The 19,375-nt window shown below is 52.2% G+C and overlaps 8 protein-coding genes across 8 annotated transcripts; 3 read left to right on the top strand and 5 right to left on the bottom strand.

Moving 5' to 3' along the window:
- Positions 1–201: 201 nt before the first annotated feature.
- Positions 202–1,485, bottom strand: BDZ83DRAFT_202066 (uncharacterized protein). The gene is made up of 4 exons (XM_060501659.1): positions 1,074–1,485; positions 678–1,008; positions 488–605; positions 202–417 (listed from the first exon to the last, which is right to left on the bottom strand). The coding sequence occupies exons 1-4, from the start codon at positions 1,233–1,235 to the stop codon at positions 327–329; spliced, it is 702 nt and encodes a 233-aa protein (XP_060357700.1). The 5' UTR covers positions 1,236–1,485; the 3' UTR covers positions 202–326.
- Positions 1,486–2,409: 924 nt separating this feature from the next.
- BDZ83DRAFT_643987 (uncharacterized protein) lies at positions 2,410–4,158 on the bottom strand. The gene has a single exon (XM_060509713.1). It carries the CDS (start codon positions 3,944–3,946, stop codon positions 2,600–2,602), a length of 1,347 nt encoding a protein of 448 aa, XP_060357699.1. The 5' UTR covers positions 3,947–4,158; the 3' UTR covers positions 2,410–2,599.
- A 1,069-nt stretch (positions 4,159–5,227) lies between these two features.
- On the bottom strand, positions 5,228–6,735 carry BDZ83DRAFT_724829 (Alpha/Beta hydrolase protein; the record flags this gene model as incomplete). Its single annotated transcript, XM_060512698.1, has 6 exons — positions 5,228–5,353; positions 5,429–5,647; positions 5,672–5,831; positions 5,896–6,085; positions 6,153–6,333; positions 6,412–6,735. The coding sequence occupies 6 exons, from the start codon at positions 6,733–6,735 to the stop codon at positions 5,228–5,230; spliced, it is 1,200 nt and encodes a 399-aa protein (XP_060357698.1).
- Positions 6,736–7,493: 758 nt separating this feature from the next.
- On the bottom strand, positions 7,494–9,165 carry BDZ83DRAFT_713490 (cytochrome P450; the record flags this gene model as incomplete). The annotated part of the gene is made up of 4 exons (XM_060511636.1): positions 7,494–7,826; positions 7,893–8,492; positions 8,552–8,910; positions 8,973–9,165. The coding sequence occupies 4 exons, from the start codon at positions 9,163–9,165 to the stop codon at positions 7,494–7,496; spliced, it is 1,485 nt and encodes a 494-aa protein (XP_060357697.1).
- A 374-nt stretch (positions 9,166–9,539) lies between these two features.
- BDZ83DRAFT_713489 (NADP-dependent oxidoreductase domain-containing protein) lies at positions 9,540–10,649 on the bottom strand (the record flags this gene model as incomplete). The annotated part of the gene is made up of 3 exons (XM_060511635.1): positions 10,137–10,649; positions 9,947–10,062; positions 9,540–9,886 (listed from the first exon to the last, which is right to left on the bottom strand). Exons 1-3 carry the CDS (start codon positions 10,631–10,633, stop codon positions 9,540–9,542), a joined length of 960 nt encoding a protein of 319 aa, XP_060357696.1. The 5' UTR covers positions 10,634–10,649.
- Positions 10,650–10,983: 334 nt separating this feature from the next.
- Positions 10,984–12,363, top strand: BDZ83DRAFT_758525 (uncharacterized protein; the record flags this gene model as incomplete). The annotated part of the gene is made up of 1 exon (XM_060515049.1): positions 10,984–12,363. The coding sequence occupies one exon, from the start codon at positions 10,984–10,986 to the stop codon at positions 12,361–12,363; it is 1,380 nt and encodes a 459-aa protein (XP_060357695.1).
- Positions 12,364–14,824: 2,461 nt separating this feature from the next.
- BDZ83DRAFT_797912 (uncharacterized protein) lies at positions 14,825–16,019 on the top strand (the record flags this gene model as incomplete). The annotated part of the gene is made up of 3 exons (XM_060515909.1): positions 14,825–14,871; positions 14,940–15,087; positions 15,161–16,019. Exons 1-3 carry the CDS (start codon positions 14,847–14,849, stop codon positions 16,017–16,019), a joined length of 1,032 nt encoding a protein of 343 aa, XP_060357694.1. The 5' UTR covers positions 14,825–14,846.
- Positions 16,020–16,408: 389 nt separating this feature from the next.
- On the top strand, positions 16,409–19,067 carry BDZ83DRAFT_758523 (fungal-specific transcription factor domain-containing protein; the record flags this gene model as incomplete). Its single annotated transcript, XM_060515048.1, has 4 exons — positions 16,409–16,634; positions 16,900–17,651; positions 17,716–17,977; positions 18,031–19,067. The coding sequence occupies 4 exons, from the start codon at positions 16,409–16,411 to the stop codon at positions 19,065–19,067; spliced, it is 2,277 nt and encodes a 758-aa protein (XP_060357693.1).
- Between the last annotated feature and the right edge of the window lie 308 nt (positions 19,068–19,375).

Raw genomic sequence — 19,375 nt, 5'->3', positions numbered from 1 at the left:
TTACGCCCTGGAATAATTCGTAGAAGACGCGCCAGTATAATTTGTTGGTTGATCAGCATGTTGGTTCTCGGCATCATTGCTGAGGCCAGCTATACGTAGCTGGCGCTGGAAAACGGACAGCATAGTGTTTTCGCTACTCCCTCGAGAGGAGTACCTAGTTGTGACATTCACGGCGAGTTTCCGCAACATGGGTATTGATGTGGCCATAATTGTGGCTGAGATCTCAGCGCTTTCCCAGACGAAAAGGGTGCTTAATGTATCTAGGGAAAAAGGGTCAGTCCGAAATGACTTCCAAGTTTGCTCCTGAGGGTTCATAACCGGACAAGTCAAGACTTACATATACTCCCGGAGTCAAATATACTGCGTGACTGTGGTCCGAATAGATACAAAACCTTGACTATCCCAGTACCCCCAGCGCTGCGAATGACGTCAATTGACAAAATCCTGAAAAGAGAAATGATGCACCGAATGCGAGACCGAAACTTACAAGATACCCATGCTCATAGCCACACAGATGCCGATCCGTTCGCGTGTGCTAAGATGAAGGGGCCATATGATCTTCCATGGTAGCAAGGAAAGAAAAATGTCCAAAAAGGCCGAGTATGCTAGAGGCAGGAGAGTTAGCCAGTTCAGCCTTTGGAAAGCCCATACAACAACGGCATGATAAAAAGAGTTACCATTAACAAATATCCCAAACGGGACCGACACTTCCCGTGGCCAGCATGGCTCCGGTCCGCCAGGGCTGCATGGGTTGAGAAAGAAGGGGAGCCACAGCGCAATGAAGAGGTTCATGGAGAAGATGATGAACCACAGCATCCATCGAAGCTTTCCCGTCATCAAACGCATGAGCGTGAAGGCGAATGATGTCTTGCTTAGCGCCCACGCTATGTTTGACATTATCCCGGCTGCCCCACTGATCTTGCTGTACTTGGGGACATTCAATATCCCCGCAAATGTGGACGCACTTAGAAGCGCGACACGAAGATATATCATGCATGTGAAGAGAACCTAGACGTCGCATTAGAAGAACAGAATAGAATCGTGGGATTGCATGCGCAAAGAACCGTACTTACCCACGCCGCAAGTATGACATAGTCGTCCGTCCCCAGCCGCCAGCTTCTCAAGGCAGCGACTCTCGCGTAGATCCTGAGAGCGAGAAAGGTCGTCGCAAGAACAAATAGGACTACCAAGGATGCGATTGCTCGCTTGGTTGACGACGGTAACGTATTATCCATTGTGTCCTTTCACGACGCCATTCTGGCACCGAGGTAATAGCCGTGGTAATATCATGGGACATCGAAAAAGATGAAACACCAAGGACGGTAGGTCGGATTTCGGAAAGACGGCGAGAGCGGAAAAGAAAGATATTCAGTCACGGGCCACCAGAGGGGGCCAACCTCCCAAGCTTGGACCATTCCGTCACTGGCGCGGTTCTGTCCAAAAGGGAGGCAGGGAAAAAGCAAAATGTTGCAGATGATAGATCGCATATTTATCTTTCGCTTTCTCTTGGCCAGTGAGTTATAGGTGGTGACTATGTCCACCGGACAAGACATACCGGTAGTTGACTTGATCCTTTGTACCCCTTCATTTAAAACCAACGATTTTGAACACTTTTGACTCGGATTGAATGTTGATACATGTGATATCGGGCGCCTTTTGATTTCAAGCCTGGGCAGAAAGTCTGAAGCTTAAATCCCACTTTCTACTTTATCTTGACTTCTTTTCTGTCCAAGCTCCAGCGAACGGAGTTTGGAAAGTCCTCTTGCGCATTTCCGAAGAATAGATGTGATGCGGTACCAAGATGGATATCATACACGTCGTAGGTGCAGTGTGTTTACGTCACATTTGAAGAGAGACACACGAAAGAATAGAACTTTGGAAGAAAAAGGCAAGCCTTCCGCGGTATGTGTTCATGCACAACTCAGTAGCCTGTTCAGGGCCACCGAATCAAACTTGACCGCTTGAAATGCCGCAACAGGATGTGCGCAGGCCATATGGTGGCACAAGCCGGGGTTTAGAGTCACTTGACTGCCGGACTCCTTGCCTGTGGCTCAGGCTGTAGCGACAACGGCCAAGATGTAATGGATTGCGAATGTCCTGGGTAATGAGAAGTGGTTGGATGCAGCTGCCGCGCAGGGAGAGACTAGACCGAAGCTAATGGCCCTGTGGCGTATGCACATCTCAGCGAGGGTCTGAGACAATCCGCAGCATCACGTTGACTTCAGGTGATGGGAGTCTGGACCTGCGCCATCATACCATAACGGTTGGAGGATGTACGCCGTGCACCAGAGACATTGACAAGTCATATCCAGCCTCGGAACTTGCCCCCGGTCAGCCTCTTCCGGAGCTATTGATGGCAGTGTTCCTTACAACTTGTTCCTTACTACGAGTACTCTCCGTCTCAAAGGGCACCGAATGAGAGCCTGCATCACCCTGAGAAAGCTTTTGAGTTGCAATGCACCTAAGATAGCTTGAGAATAGTATCTTAGAGGGGCTAGTATCAAAACCTCAATGCTTTTCTCAACTCGCTAGTATTTCTGCTAAAGTCAACTGAGATTTTTGTAGATGCCAAACATCAACGCTTGATTAGCTATAACGCCTAAATCCACTCAGCTGGACTCTTCAATCCTAGTCTCTCACAAATGCCCTCTGTTTCTTGTGCTTTCTTGTTTACACTTTCCATTTCGAAGCCAGCCACCTTTTTGTAGACCCGACCAATGTCTTCCAATTCGTCCTTCGGAACGACATCGTAGACGTTTTCGAAACCATCAGGTGCTCTTTCTTCGCATATTTGCAAGACGTGATCCGGTCCATTTCCACGATTTGCCACGATAATCTTGGATGTGGCTGGCAACCGCTCCGACTCATACGCCTTCAGCGCCGCCACCACGTCGTCTCGGTTCTCAACAAGTTGCTTCGCAAGAGTCTCCGCGTCGATGATAGCCTGCGATGCGCCGTTGGAGCCGATCGGGTACATGGCGTGCGCGGCATCACCAAGCAAAGTGAGGCGGCCGAAACTCCATCGCTCGACGGGATCCCGATCACTCATAGGAAATTCGAAAACCTTCTCAGTCGCGTTGATGAGATCCTTCATCTCGAGTCCACCGCACCGCCACCCCTGAAACGGCCCCTCAAACACAGACTTGGCGACTGCTTTTGTCCAATCTGTCTTTGGTGGCGTGAGATCCTCGTCGTCCTTGTCTCGTATCCTAAGCTCGGCGATCCAGTTCACGAGACTCTTGCCCTTGTCTGCGGAACGCTGGCTAATGGGGTAGGCGATGAACTTTTGATCGGCGTGGCCGGCCCAGACCATTGAAGCTCCTGTGAGGTACGGCTCACGCTCGATACAACCGCGCCAGAGCATGCGGCCCGAGAACCGTGGCGGGCCTTCATTGGGGTAGAGGACCTTTCTCGCGGTCGAGTTGATTCCGTCGGCAGCTATGAGGATATGGCCAGTGACGCTGGACTGTCCTGCCGGCGCACCGTCCCGCCGTTGCGAAAACTCCGCTGTGATGCTCTTCTCGTCCTGCGAGAACCCTGTCAGAGCGTGGTTTAGGCTGACCACCCCTTCGCCCAGACGCTCTTTGACAGCACTCAAAAGCAGCATCTGGCATTCGCCGCGATGCACGCTGAATTGGGGCACCGCATAGCCTGCCTTGAGACCTCGTGGCTCGCTGAGGATGGGATGGCCGTGGCGGTTGTAAAAGTTGAGTTCCTGAGTCTTGACGCCGGTCTTTTCAAAAGCTTCCAGGAGTCCGAGATTGCGGAGAATGAGAATGGCGGAGGGTTGCACGTTGATGCCGACACCAAGAGTTGTGAGCTGTGACGCTGCTTCGAAGATGTGGATGTCTGTGAACCCAGCGGCATGGAGGGACAGTGCCGTTGTGAGGCCACCAATGCCTGCACCGGCGATGATGATCTTGGGCTGAGGGTTTAGAAATGGCATTGTGCGGGCTATTGAGTAGTGATCGTGAAGAAGCCAATTATGTCGCAGTTGAGTTGACCGAGAAACGAGGAGTTATTGTCACGAAGTCATGAGGTTGGGTCATAACATAGAAAGTGCATACTTATCAAAGGCCTCCACCGGCAACTTCAAGTCTAAGTGGTTCCGAAAGTCGGAATTGGTGGAGATTCATGACTGCCGACTCTAGATGCCGCGATTTAGCAAAATTTTGCAAGATCCACAGAAGCCAGGACCACTGATGCGGTTTCGTTCAGCACCCAACATCATGATTCTCCCAAGCTATTCGGCGTGATATGATCACGAACCATATTGCCACTTTGAAACTCGACGCAAGCATTGAAGTTCGATCTTGTCGCTAGGGATAGCTCCGCTTCGTTCGCTTCACCCCGCTCAACTACCCCAGATCACGATGCTTTGACTCCCTTCTGAACCACGTGGGGATCTGGCCGAGGGGGGAAGACTCGAGACCCTGGTCCTGGTCCTGGTCCTGGTCCTGGCCTTAATCTATGAGACTAGCGACCGAGGTCTGGGGCTGCAAGCACTCCACAAGAGATGATGGGTTGACAAAAGTCTCAGAAACACTTGATGAAAAAAAGTGTTTCCGCTCTGCTCCGTCACGCCACAGGATGATATGAGTTTGGCCTCACCAGCTTTGTACATTCGACGATCAATCGAGTGGTCGGGCAGATTCCTTTGCCTAACTGTCGTTAGCCACGTCATTCTCACTTCAAGCAGGATGCTCACTCTTGTGTTGATGTGTAGCGAGGGCATCACAGCAAACGGCCTTTCCGCTGATCAGCCAGTGTCGTGATACGTGGAGGCACGGCTCCAATCGCGTGTGTGAAACGAGATAGACTGTAAAGAGACGAGACTGCCCACCCTCCTAACACTCAGCAATTACAGCACATAGCTTGACGGCTGTGAGTCAAACTAGAGGCGCAGACTGAACCTCACATTGTCAGACCTTGAGGAAGATCTACGAAGATCATACCCCCAGTCCAGAGACTAATCTCAAGCTCGACAACTTCTCCGCGGCGTAATGCTTGCGATGCTGTATGTGGATGATACACGTACGCGGGTCCCATTAGCTCCTTCTATGCGCCTTGATCAAGGCCCTCGAGCGCCTCATTTGCGATGGCGCGATGCGATGCACGAAGACGTCCGTTGGGTCCAATGTAGCGCCTGCATATGGTTCGCCTGTGTCAGAGGACCCTGGAGCGTACGATTTCTGACTGTGAACGATGAAGGAAGCAGGACTGTGACTTACCAAATGTTCTCATTCGAAATATCGTCCACTGTCGTGCCCTTTGGGAGGTCTTCCATGCGTATATTCTGGTGCCACAGTGCTTTGCCATTCTTGTCGAGCTTGCGTAGCACAACGTAGACATCCTGCAGAAGTTCGTTAAGATTAAGCACTTATTATGTACGAAAGCTCACTTGATCCGCCTGAACGGGGAAACTTACCATATCGTCATGACCAATTGTTGACATGTACACTTTGGCCTTCGATACACTACAGAGCTCGGTGTACTCCTCGAAGGTGTGGATGAGCGAGCATCCATCGTCAGAAGGCAATTCCGCTTGATACTCGACCACGCTCTCAGACGGGGGTTTTCGGTGCCCCAGAGATCCATTCGTCGCATCGAGGAACAAGGTTTCGTACCTGAACTTCGCTGGCGGACACTACGCAGCAGGCTGATTGACTACGCTTGCACGGTTGTAACCCAGCAGCGAGTATCGGATCCTGGGCGTAGTCTCCCAGCCATTGTTTTTATCCAGCATGTACTTGTCGAAGAATCGCTGCAAGTCATCGAGATTCTCTTGCTGGTAAATGTCATGCCATTCTTGAGTTGCAGTCCAGCGCAACCTTTTGCAGTGTCTCGGCAATTTAGGTAGTTGACAATACGCCTCATCATTGACGGAAGAAGTACCATTTTTCAGATGATCGAGAGAGCTGGAATCCTCTGACTGATCCCTCGGTATGTAGCCTAGTTGAGAAGCTGGCAGTGGCATACATCGGAATAGTAATGTTGCGGAGCTTCGGCTTCTTATCTTCCAAGTAGTCGTTCCAGGTACCATACTTATCCACCATCGCGCTGAGGTCCTCGCGCATCCCAGGTCCTATGGAAGACTATACGTCAGGGAAGGCTCGCAAACAACACCCACATGAGGAGCATACAACGCTTACCGCATGCCCACCCTATCAACACGTCCCAGAAAGCATGGTCAGAAATGCTATCGCGACAGATAGACTCCCTATAGTAGTCTCCGAGCCCTTCCAAAGGTGTCATGCAAGTCAGATGAGGAGGTTGTTCGGCAGCGATGAACCACTGCGTTGTCGCAAGCCACGAGTTCCCGGCCATGGCGACCTTGTCATTGCACCAAGGTTACCGCGCGATCCACTCAATACAGTCAGACCCGTCACGGCCTTCTTGAGTCCCGTACACGTAAAGATCGCCGCCGGATTTGAACGACCCTCGAGCTTCGATATTGACAACAGCGGAACCGCGGGCGACCCACTCGGCAGGACCAGGAGCCTCCCACATTTCCAGACCACTCGTCGCAGAGCGAGGCACGCCGACTCTCCACGAGAACATGTCAAGCTGCAGCAGACCGGTTCCAGTCTTACCATATGGGCTCCATGGCATGATGGCTGGGACAGGCTCGTCGTCGGATGTCAGCGGACGAAAAACGTCAGCCAAGAGCTCGACACCATCTCGGAGCTGAATGCGAACATCCTTCTTACAGACTGTATCGACCGCGAAAGCCATACGGCCCGCCTTTTTGGTCCAACCTTTGGCAATGATTCGCCTCTCAGAAGGGCCATAGGCAACCGGGTATTCTTTGGCTCATGTTAGAGCTCGGTAAACAAGACAGGTACAGAGAAGGGCTGTACAATCTGTGACAGACATGGTTTTAAGTTTCTCGGGCTTCAACATGAATTGATAATAAGAAACTCCAGATGGATGAGAGAGCTGTGCAACTTTCCACGTATTATGAAGTATACGACCTTCTAATGACTCCGCCATTCCCCAGATTCGTTTTGCGGTGCTCCACGGATGGGCCCCCCACCCCCGCAGTCGGAGAGACGCTAAACTCAGGCCAGAAACAGGTGCAAGCAAGAATGTGCTGAACTCTTTGACTTGCGATGTAAGGAGCCTCCGAAAGGGGGGGGTGGGAGAAGAAGAGCGAGCCTTGTGCCGTTGTCGACTGCGATGCGAGGTGGCTTGGTTTTACAGATTGTCCAAATAGCTCGCTTGAACCGTACAGGCTTCTCATACAAGCCAGAAATAGGCACGATTTTGCACATCAATCCATTTTTGATCTTAACCTAGGAAATCCAGAATCCGCTTGCGAGCTTGAGCTGTCTTCAGTTACGACATCGAAATCCATCGATAGTGGAACGCCACGCGGAAGTTGTTTTAGACTATATATTCGTAGTCTAGCGGCATATCGCCCGTAATAATGGACCGGGACTTTAAGTTCCTTCTGCCTATAAGACAAAACATAAATCCTCTGCTGTTCAAACTCAAGATCTAAGTCCTCTCCGCTTGACACTGAAGAGTACTTTCTGTGGCTTTACAAACCACCTATTAACAGTCTTCAATTCCCCACTGAGACACTTAAACTCATACCGCCTAACTAGCTCTGGGATCAACTTCACCATCTCTAGGCTTGATATGTGCTTCCCTATGCAGGTCCTCGCGCCCGCTCCGAAAGGCAGGTAGTACTGCTCCATGGCCGCTAACGTCTCCGAGGAGGCGTGTTGGGGATCCCACCGTTCTGGTATGAAGTCTGCGGCGTTTGTGCCAAAGACTTTTGCGTTCCGGTGCGCTACCCAGGGATTGATACCGATGAGTGTCTGTTCAAAGCAGTCAGACCAATTTTATGCGGCTGTGCCATGTTGAATAAGGCTTTAAAGACTTACCCCAGGCGGAAAATGGGTTCCGTCGACGTCCAGACCGGACCCTACGACCTCGCGCCACATGGGCAAGCCGACGGCTGGATGGAGTCGCAGGGCTTCTTTGATGACCATCTGGAGGTACGGAAGTTGCTGGGCTTGGTCAAAAGTGATGTGTTCGTCGAGGCTAGAGCAGAAGCCTTGAGAATCGAGCTCTTCGTACATGCTCTTTGCGACACCATTTGTGGTGAGAAGATGGTATATCGCACTGGTTAGAGAAATGCTCGTGGTGTCACTTCCAGCTGCAACGTTTCCTGTTAAAGTAAGCGTTTGAACACGAAATCTTTCGTATTCCTCCGGGTCTTCCTTCTGCAGTCGTTGAACTTTTGTCAGGAAGGTCTCTCCGCCATGCTTTTCCTTGATGCCAATATCATCGCTGTCGGATTGGAGCTTTCGCGCAAAACTTGCGATACCACGAACAGGGTTACCATAAAGGACGAGAAGTATGGGTAACAAGACGGCGTTGACGCCCGAAAGTGTCGAGAACGCGTTGGCGTCTTCTAGACCTCGCATGATGCCGTCGATATCTTGTCCGCCAGATTCCAAGAAACCTACTCGTCTACCAAACTGTTATAAGAGTCAGAAAATTGATGCAATGGGGCAAGTAAGCGGACCACCAAACTCACCGTGATCTCACCAATCACATCAAATGCATAACACTGCATCCACTGCTGCAAATCAAACATCTCTCCGCTTTCGGCGAACTCGTCGAAACGCTTCAGAAGAAGCGCAACACAGCTGTCAACATAGGGCTCGTAGGACTTGATTGTCGACATGGAGTACATGCTGGCGACTTTGCGGCGCATGAGGCCATGCACGGCGCGATCGCGCGCGCTGAAGAGGTTGTGGTTCGGGATGCGAGGGTCTCCCCAGGCATCGTACCATCCGCTTTTTGGCAAGGGAGATGAGATGCCGTAGATTACGCGAGCCATGGCCGGGTCGTCAATGCTGTACATGCGAGGCCCAATGCGAACTATTTTCCTGGCTTTGGTGGTCATCAGCAATGGGCCAGGAAGTGATCAGAACCAAAGAATCGTAGCCACTTACAGCCATCCTTATGTGCTTCGATGTCGTACGCCTCATACTTGCCCTGCCATATTTTCCAGATGTACCATGCATCAGTCCATCTGGCAAGTGCAGGCCCGTACGCTCCAGGGAGTGAAAGACATGTAAGGATGTGGCTGAGCAGCCAGCTGATGGCAAGGAGCGCGAGAGAACCAAAGAGCACAAGAAAAGACATGGCAATTTTCGCCTGGAGATGCTTTGTTTGGAAATTCGTAGTGTAGACAAAGCTTATAACATATGGTTCTTGGGGAATGACGGCGTGGGGAAACACTAGTGACGTTACAGGATGTGGTGGGGTGCCGAAACTCTCATGGGAAGTGGCGGTGGGGTAGTTGAACTCTCTTGTAGAAGACAGTTAAACGCGGGGTTGAAGCCATGTCGTGAGAGTTCTACAGCATACATGAAAATAGTACAAGACGCAAATCTAACGAAGCCTGTCTATTAGTAGTCCATGTTTTGGGGGTTCAATGACTATGTAGGTTGGGGAGTCCTAGCTGCCCTCTTAAGTTCATAGATATAGATAGTGGTAATTGCTACTTGCTATGGGTCCTATTTCTGAGCATTCATACTTTGCTGGAGAGCTTTCTCGATGTGAGGATGGCCATAGAATACCTTACCTTCAGGACCATCCAGCGTTGCCGCCTTTTCAATCTCCTCGTAGATCTGACCGTTAACAGGCGCTTGCTTAGCCGAAAGGAGCTCGAAGGTCTTTTTAGCGCGGTCTGTCTTCGATGTAGATGTCACGACAATGCCGCCAAGCCGGTAGTATGCCCAGCTGAGCAGCAGATCAGCTGTGGACAGCCTCGTTTGCTTCGACTGCTCTTCCAACTTCTGCAACAGTGCTGTGCTGTCTTCAGCGGGCAAGCGGCCGCTGACGGCTGTCAAAAGGCCATAGTCTGAGCGGCTGTCAGCTTGGGAGATTTATTCCCGAGAGACTTGGTTAATAGTGTTCATACTCATTGGGACAACGTTGTGCTTGACTTCGAATTCGCGGAGTTGCCGGACCTTGGGATCAGACAGCAAGAAAGGATTGAACTCGTATTCGTTGAGCTGTGGGGGGTGCTTGAGGTCGCTGGCGCTGAAGATGTCATGGTAATCGGGCAAGGTCCTACAAAGTCGTGCTCGTGAGCTTGGATCGGGTTACACCCCATCGTTGTGTTATTGACGACATACCAATTCGACACACCAATAATGCGAGCGACTCCCTGATCCTTGAGATCTTCCAGCACACGCCATGCATCGCGATTGGTCATGTTCCCATCATAACCGCGGGGCGGGAAGTGCAGCTGCAGGATGTCGACATAACCCTCTAATATCCCAAACCGCTCAATCTCCTGCTTTACAGCCTGGATCATATGATCGCGGCCTCGACATCCTAGGGATGCGTAGGTGTTGATCTTAAGGGATAGGAAGATCTCGGCGCGTTTGAGATTGCTGCGGCGGAGGACTTCGGCAAGGCTGTCATTGTTGGTATAGATATCACCAGTGTTGAAGTGACGGAACCCCGCGTCAATCGCTTGTTGAATTTCGACGCTGCTGTCCGTAGGAAGTGGATGAGTGTGGCCGGGTGCCCACTTCATGAGGGTTCCCACTCCGAAGCATAGGCGGGGTATGGCTATTCCTGAAATGCTGATTGTTGACATAGCTGTTGTGTTTCTCAAGACGCCAGATGCGTTGGATGTTAGCGGCACACAACCAGCCCGAGTCCGGCGGGTGGGTGCTTTTACGGTGAGGAGAAGAGCATGACGCCGTCCAAGGTTCCTTGCTTCACACGGACGCCTCCGCATTGTGGGGTATTCCGATGTGGTGTTGTGCCGCCCCTTTAGAGCAATTCTACAAGGTCTCAATACGGACCTCTTGGCAAAGGCGATAATTACTTCAAAACAGACCTCATGGCTTCCTAGATGGGAAAAAACGTTCCTCATCATTCAAACTACCGCGGTTGGTTGTTACGCATATAAGTCTTTCATTAACTTTAACCTGATAAGCCACCATGGCTTCGTCTAAGTTTCTTCCTCACGAGGGCAAGCATCGCAAAATTCGAGTCGCCATCATTGGCGCAGGAATCTCTGGACTTGCCGTCGCCAACGGCTTGCTGAAGGACCCAGCTGGGAGATTTAATGTCCAGGTCTTCGAACGCGACACAATTGCATTCAACTCAGAGCGTGGCGGGTATCAGCTTCGCATCAGCGCCAATGGCCTTAACGCTCTGAAGACAGTCTCCGACCTTGAGCTCTGGTCATCGATCCGCGAGGTTTGGGCCGGTGATCAGGCGGAAGCGCCCATCATTGTTGATCCGGATACTTTCGCGGTTCGTCTGCGCCTCGGCGATCTCAAGTTGTATCCCAAGAGTCAAGCCATACCTAGAAAGGGACTGCGTGGTGCTCTTCTACAGCCATTACTAGTCCAAGGGCGGGTTCACTTTGACCACACCTTCGCACGCTTTGAGCTGATGCCGGGTGAGCGATGCGGCGTGCAGCTTCACTTCGATGGCCAGGCTTCACAGGAGGCCGACATTCTTATCGCATCAGACGGCAGCAACAGCCAGGTCAACCGACAGGTTGGCCTTAACAACAAGATCAAGCTAGACAGCATGACTTTGATCCAGTCTCGCGGCATCATTTCACGATCTGTACGAGATGAGCTGCCCGAGTCGCTCGTCGAATCTGGCTCGGTAATGTTCCTGGGCGGCAAAGATGTTGCTGGATTTGCATCCGTCTATGACCCCCAGAAGGACCTAAGTACCAGCGGCACAGAGTCATACACCTTGTTCTGGTCGGTCGGTATACCGAGAGCCCGGGGAGACGATCTGATAGCGAAGGCCGGCTCGAACCCTCAGAAGATCATTCCTCACCTTATAGATTACTTCCGAAACGACCTTGGCTATGGCAAACCTTTAGAACTCATCATGCGATCAGCGACTGAGGCTGTCCGGACAGGCCTTGTGACCAGCTCCGTCAAGCCGAAGACGGATTGGCGAAACGGTATTGACAAGAATTCGCGAGTGGTTCTCCTCGGCGACGCCGTGCACCCCATGACGCCTGGCCGAGGCATGGGTGCAAACCAGGCGCTGACTGACGCCGCCAATCTTGTCGAACTTTTCCACCAAGCAACATTTGAGCAGGACGTGCCGTCTGATGGGGAACTTGCCGCTTTAGCGCGCACATTCGACGCAGAGATGTACACGCGCGCGTTCAAGATGGTGAAGGCCAGTGAGACCGTAACTTTGCTGGATTTGACGACGTTATCGGGCAAGGTGATGATTACTTTTGTCGGGATGGCTATGACCGCGATGGGATGGTTTGTTTCTGCCTTAGAGACTATCGGTTTGAAAGCCGAAGTGAAGGTAGACTATGTATCGCATGAGAAGTAGTGCATGTAGGAGATCTGTATCTATTCACTGAGCCGGGGTGCTGATAATCGCAAAGGATGTTATGAATGTAGCGTGACGATGGATTTGCTTTACCGACTCCTCTTTGTGATGGATATCCTAGGAGCGAGCACCCGCTATACATGTTGTTGAACATTCTCCGCAGCAAACGGGGAACTCCGCCGCTTCATCACCGGAAGCAATGACACGGTACTTTCGACATCTCCTTGCACTGTCGTATTGTGTGTTAATTTGTTAATAAGGCGAGTTCTTTCGTGCGGAGTCTGCTTCGGAACACAAAATACGCCGGGCCTGCGCTACTCAATGTAACCTCCGCTTTCTTGATGCATTGAAAATATTGTTAGCACCCTCTTACTACGTACTTCAGCTATCCAGGGATATCTGCTTCCATATCCAGTGAAGGAAATAATAGAGTCGTTCTAGTGATTATTATAGGTGGCGGCCCAGTTGACCTGACATGCTCCATATTGCTATCGTTCCGAGGCATCTCAAACAAGTTGTTCGAGCGCCATCCGTCAACTGCAATCCATTCAAAAACGTGCGGCATCAACCAGCGTACGACTGAGATCCTTCGTGTCATGGGAGTAGAGGAGGAAGTTTACGCAATTTCAGCACCGGCCGAGATAGCCGGACGAACCGCCTGGTACACCTCGCTCGGAGAAGAGGGGAAGGAAGTGTTCTCCAGAGATGCGTGGGGAGGCGGCCAGTACGCAGCGGAGTACGCCCAACACAGTCCGTCGAAATACAGCATTCTGCCGCAGATAAATTGGAACCGATCTTGAAGCGACGCGCCGTGGAGCTGAATCGTCATAAATCATTCTACGGGCATAAAGTGTTAACGACAGAAGATCACGGCGATTTCGCGGAAGTTACTGTGAAGAACCGCATCACGGATGACGTTTCCTGACACAGAAGGACGTACGTGATCGTTGCGGACGACGGTCGTCAGTTCACAAAACAGCTGAGAGTCGACTGGAGCGGTGAAGGCGACCTCTTGACCATGATAAGCGCACAAATTCGCTCCCCAATTAGGAACCTGCATCCGGATAATCGCGTCTTCATAACGTGGTTCACGAACCCGGCGATGGGGGACAGCACGCTCATCGGCTACTTTTATCAGCTAGGGCCTTGACCAGGAGCAACGGCCAGTCCAAAAATAGAGGAATGGATGTTTGTCTGCGCGCAGACGGCAGACGACCCAACCAAGTTCGATGCTGGGACGGCACTGGCTCGCGCGAGGAGGACCGTCGGCATACCGGACCTTGAGATGGAGCTGATCTCCCTGAGCGAGTGAACGGTGGAGCTCTTTACGCATCGCAATGGCGTGTCGGACGCCATTTCCTGGTGGGCGACAGTGCTCACCAAATTCCACCATGGGGTGGTAAGTTGCGAGTAAACCACGCGCCTCTGATGTGACATGATATTCAAACAATGCTGATTCTGGAAAAGCCCTGGGGAAAAGTCTGGCATACAAGACGCAAACAACCTCGTGTGGAGACTGTGTATGGCCCCCAAGCGGCCGGGCAGGCATTCTGACAGTCCCTTGAACACTTACTACGAGGAGCGCTCAGAGGTCAGGAAACGAGTCGGGCAGACCAGCCTCAACAACATGCGCTCTCACTCAGGTCAGATTGATCGTGTCATGGGCGTCAGCGCGTCGTAGAGTCAAGCCGAGAACCTCGCAGCAGGTGCGGCATTCTTCGACAAACGACACCCTGAATACGCAGAGAAGCAGCCACTTATCTAATTGGCATCACAAGCGTCATACCGAGTTCAAGGCGCCAGGGTACGAAGTAGGCTGGTTCTACCCAAGCCCAGACATCAATTCTGAGGGTAAAGCAAGGCATGGAGGACAACAGCTTGCAGACGGCACACTTGTACACCACACGTACTACATGTCGACGATTCCAGGGCATCATCTTCCCCATGCGTGGGTGACGCGCGACGACAGGGCAGTGGCGTTGCGTGATCTCTTAGACCTGGACTTACTGACTCTATTTGCGGAGAACACATCGGAGGAGAGGATGGACGACGTCAGCGTGAAAGTGGTGATTGTTGGACAAGATGGATGGCGAGACAAGACCGGGCAATGGGAGAGGTACCGCGGTGTAGACAGGTCTGGCGGTGTGCTTGTGAGGCCCGACGGGATTGTCGCTTGGCAAGGATCATTGGCACAGGCCAGAGACGAAGGCTGGACACGGCTTGTCGACAGGATCCTGAAATTTCCCTAGGTAGTTACAAGGGCGGCGTTGGATAGAATCCAATAGTTTCTGCAAAGCCTGGAGTGTAGGATTAGTTCGCCTCACGGTGCGGAGTTGCGGGGTCCCCGGGCTTGGTCATCAGAGGGTCTGTGACTCCAACCTGGCTATATCTAGGTGGATGGTTCAGATTCAATCCAGACGTCAATCTGAACTATAGCTTACTTTCTTCTCCACTTCACGGCGTTGACAGGCAAAAGCTTCAGCATGGATGCCACAATCGAGTGGTTCGGTAAGTTGCCGCCACATTCAGTTTACACTAATTGCTGCCGAGGTTCGTGAGGCTCATTAATCACCCAGGTGCAACCACGTTTCGCGTGAAAGCCAACGGTCTCGTCATCTTCTTGGACACATGGCTGGAACGCCCAGGTGTTCTGCCCAAAGTGTTGGCAATCGACGATGTGGATGAAGCGGATTACATCTTCATCTCCCACGCACATTTTGACCAGTAAGTGTCACACTAATTCGCATTACAGTCACTTAGATTTGTCCACAAATTTGACTCACTAGGTGTCTATCAGTCTTCCCGGAGCCGATAAGATCGCAATCAAAACCGGAGCGCATGTTATTGCTAATGGCGAAGCAATCAACGTCCTTCGGTCAGCTGGGGTGCCCGAGGACCAGTTGATCCCGGTATCTGGTGGCGAGCGCATCCCTATTTTTCCTTTCAAGTGCCGTCAAGCTGCAGCTCGTGGTGAAGTTGACATCGCTCCTGGGCCACCAGGCGCTCCTCCGGCTCCGGATGCCAGATTGGCCGCGGCCTCCGTCCATGTCTGGCCTTCACTGCACTGTCTCATGCCTGGTGGCTCGCATGCCGATGTGCCTGCGATCATGGATACAGGCAAGGAGTACATTGGAGGAGCAAGCCAGTACACTTGCACACTGGATATCACATTCGGTATGAAATACGGCCTCCTCAAGATCGGCGACCACGTGCCTCGCAATGCTATGGACTCGGGCATGCGCTCTTTCGTCGACTACGTTAGCGGCCCGGCGAGGGAATGCATGTCTCACTTTGACGGAGGGCAGCTAATGTACAACTTCCTGTTCGGGGAGGGCAAGACACTGCTGTGGAACGGACATCTGGGCGGGTACGATGGAATATTGAAGACGGTGCAGCCACAGCCAGACGTGCTCATTCAGGCAATTGCTGGGCGGGCGAACTTGAACGGACGACCGTTTGATGGATCTGCGGCGCAATTCGCGGTGCAAGTATCGAAGCTTCTGGGAGAGCCGAACAAGGTGATCTGGTGTTTGCACGATGAGGCGCCGATCAAGCCGTGGACGGTGGATGTAAGCCCAGCTACGCAAGCAGTCGAGAAGGAGACGGGTTCCAAGGTGACTACACTGCAACTGGGTACATTGGATATGCTTTTCTGAAAATTAGGAAATGAAAGTAACACAAAGAAGTCAGATCGCGGCGTCAGAGCAGTTTGCAATACAATGCCTATCATAACGTCTCAGCTTTAACGACTTCTTGACATGCTTGAGGCAGTTCGATCTATTGATGTAAACGGGACCGAGCTTGATTGAGTAGGCGAACTGAGTCCCGCCCACTGTGACATTCGCGAGTTGCGGTGGCGGTTGGTAGAGCGCAAGACGGGAGTTACTCATCGGCATCCCTCCACCCCCGCGGCCCCGCCGCCATTCTCCACATATTTTGGGATCCCCCACCCCCGCCGCCGCCGCCGCAATATTTCGGAACCCCAACATTCCCCATCTTGCTCCGCAGACATACCGCGATGTCACACCTCGCTGAATTGTTCAACATGCGATCGCGTACCTCCGCAGTTGCCAATCGAGGTAGCAATGCCGATAACGATGGCGCTGCCGACGGTGTCGGTGCCGGCAACGGCCCTTCATCCTCCCCCTCTTCCTCCTCCACCTCCGCATCACTGCCATGTCCCGAATGCGGGCAGACCTTCCGTCGGCGCGAGCATCTAAGTCGACATCTGGACCGCCACTCCGGCCGTCGTTCTCACACATGCAGTATCTGTAAGAGAGCCTTCTCTCGAAGGTGTGTATTCTCCGTGTCTTGGACAGGCTTTCCGTAACGTCTGTGACTGACTTTCAGCGGGAAAAAGGGACACGTTGAAACGGCATGTCCGTACACATGGCACTGCAGTCCTCGCTGAATGGACGCAAAACAACGATGATCATCTCTCACGAGACCAACGTCGTGCGTGCGAAGCCTGCGCCAAAGCTAAACAACGCTGCGATGGTTGCAGGCCAGCACCTTGTACCAACTGTACAAACAAAGGTCGTCGCTGCTCATACCAACGAAGTTCCGGCGACGACGAGACTATCCTCGTTGCGCAGCCTGTAGCCGACGGCGACGTATTCTCTACCCTTACTCCGCCTCGTCAGCACTTGCAGCCTATTACTTCGCAATCTTGTGCCTCGGACCAACCTCCGCTCGAGCCAGACCTCCTTTGGGACGCCCTCTTGACCCCTGCCCAATTCCTGTTTCCTTTCTCACCGGTTCCTTCTCTCGGAGTTGGGACATCAACAGACTTTTGCTTCGGAGACACCGCTTTGGCTACCGTCGGTGAACCTGTGGATGACCAGAGCGTGCAGAATAGCTTCGGTGCAAAAGCAACACCAAGAGTAGGTGTGGAGGCTGTTGAAGTTTTTACTGGGCCAGGCAACCTGACAGCGGAAGAGGAAGACATCCTGATCGCTGAGTACATTCCTCATGTACCTCCCATAACAGCAGAAACGCGAGCATACATGCTCCAAGCCATCAAAGCCCGACTGCCACAGCATGAAGCTCAAGGGCTTGACGCCAACTTCCCAACTTTGCGACACCTTGATGCATACATGCAATTGTATTTTGAGCACTTTCATCCGCGAATGCCTTTGTTACATAAACCGACATTTCAGGCGTCACCCGAGACGTGGCAGCTGGCACTCAGTGTGGTGTGTCTTGGCAGTCGGTACTCCCTAGCGCACCACCATCACGATCATGTTCTACTACTGCAGCGAATTGCCCAGCACATGCTGAAAAGAGATGTAAGGCCCATCATTGAAGCTTTTATCATGACATCGTACTGATGTGACATTCAATAAATTGCAGATCCGAGAGCTATCGAGCAATGACGTTTTGACCTGTGCGCAGTCCCTATTGTTGTTCCATCAAAGCCAGTGGCTCTCAGGTGAGCGGAGCGTTATTATCGAGGTGCAATTCTACCGGAATATCCTCGTCACCCTTTGTCGCCAATTGCTGTCTCGAGAGGGCACTTTGATGCACACGCGTACATCCGCTGAAGACGCGAACCACGCATGGTCCCAGTGGATACAAGCCGAAGCCAAACGCCGGATCATACACTTCACTTGGAGTAAGTCATCTTCGCTGAACCACCCTCGTGCTACGAAACTTACACACAAAAAGTGTCGGAGTGTCTCCAGGCGACATTCTTCATGCTTCCTCCTCTGCTCTCAATTGCTGAGCTGCAAACTCCGGTGCCCACAGCTGATGCGTACTGGTCATCGAGTTACGAGCAGTGGCACCTTCTCCCGCCACCGCAGCCTTCATCAACTCTTTGTGCTCTACTTGCACGCGTTGGTCTCGGCGATGTAGTGCCGGCGAGTCTAGAGCAACCGGCCAAGTCTACAATACTGCTCTCGGCCATCGTGCAGCAAGCTGCCGAGAGCGATCTGCTACGAGCTATGGGACTCGGCTCTGTCGGCAGTACTGCTAGTCAATCCGGTCTGGCTCTAGGAATGGGGACGATGCTCTCCCAGAAAGCCTTCGATGCTTTGTCCCAAGTAGGATGCTCTCAGGTGTTGCGTGAAACGGACGCCGGCACCAACTCGAATGACTTCGCCTTGCTCTCCCGAGTTCTTTCCGTTTGCTCAGTTACACCGTTGCGGCTACTCAACCCCTACGGCAAATGGCAGACGACAGATGCAGGTCAGAGCAAAGCCCGATCCGAACTGCTGGACATCATACCGCAGAATGTCGGCAGAGCAAGGCACTGCTTGTACTACGCAGCGCAGGTCCTTCAATACTTTCGCACTACGAGAGTCGCAACAGTACTCGACATCCTTAGTGTCTTGATCTGCGTGCTCTACATGGTGGTGTACGCAGATATCTTTGAGCAACAAGATCCTAATTCCGCCGGAAGTGGGGCCAGCACCAGCACATCCAGTACGGAGATCATCCGACTCGACCAAGTCGTTGACGTAGATCTTTTGAACGGCTGGTTGGAGGTCAGAAATCATAAAAGACCTCACATTACCGGGGTCGGTCTCCTGCACAGCGACCGCAGCGTGCCTCGTTTGTATAAAGCAGCGTCGCGGATTATGGCAACCGGGTCCTCGGTCTCGAGGATGGCTAAGGAGATGTCGATCATCCTCGAGTCGCAAGCTAAAGGTTATCCTCCAGACCTTCTAGATCACCGACAAGACATACAGAGAGCGGTTTGAAGCTGAGTTGAGTCTCAACGAAAACCACGAGGGCACAAAATGAGGCAAGGCACGACGATGCAAACCACAACTTGATACCAAGCATGTGTAAACGTTTCCTGGTATCTCTTTTACGATTTTAGTGGGCTGGAACCTGCTAGACTGAACTACGTGGCAGCGAGCGCAGATGCGTGGCTCTCGGCGGTACAATCGTCGCAGGCTACGTCGATGAAAAAGGCCACCTTTCGTCTCAGGTCGTACCCAAAGAACCGATGAGGGTGCCGATTCCAGTATTTGGTCGCCATAGTATAGTCCTCGCAATGTCTAGG

Source organism: Colletotrichum acutatum (genome assembly GCF_030867785.1).
Source record: "Colletotrichum acutatum strain CBS 112980 chromosome Unknown BDZ83scaffold_236, whole genome shotgun sequence".
In the NCBI taxonomy this organism is placed as follows: Eukaryota; Fungi; Ascomycota; class Sordariomycetes; order Glomerellales; family Glomerellaceae; genus Colletotrichum; species Colletotrichum acutatum.
This window is presented reverse-complemented; position numbering and strand designations above follow the sequence as displayed.

Bases quoted from the DNA above. Each gene is read 5' to 3' on its own strand.
- BDZ83DRAFT_202066 (XM_060501659.1), bottom strand. From the start codon at position 1,235: ATGGATAATACGTTACCGTCGTCAACCAAGCGAGCAATCGCATCCTTG. The intron at 606-677 runs GTAACTCTTTTT...TCCTGCCTCTAG, and splicing joins GTTTGGGATATTTGTTAATG to CATACTCGGCCTTTTTGGAC. The intron at 418-487 runs GTAAGTTTCGGT...CGTCATTCGCAG, and splicing joins GCTATGAGCATGGGTATCTT to CGCTGGGGGTACTGGGATAG.
- BDZ83DRAFT_643987 (XM_060509713.1), bottom strand. From the start codon at position 3,946: ATGCCATTTCTAAACCCTCAGCCCAAGATCATCATCGCCGGTGCAGGC.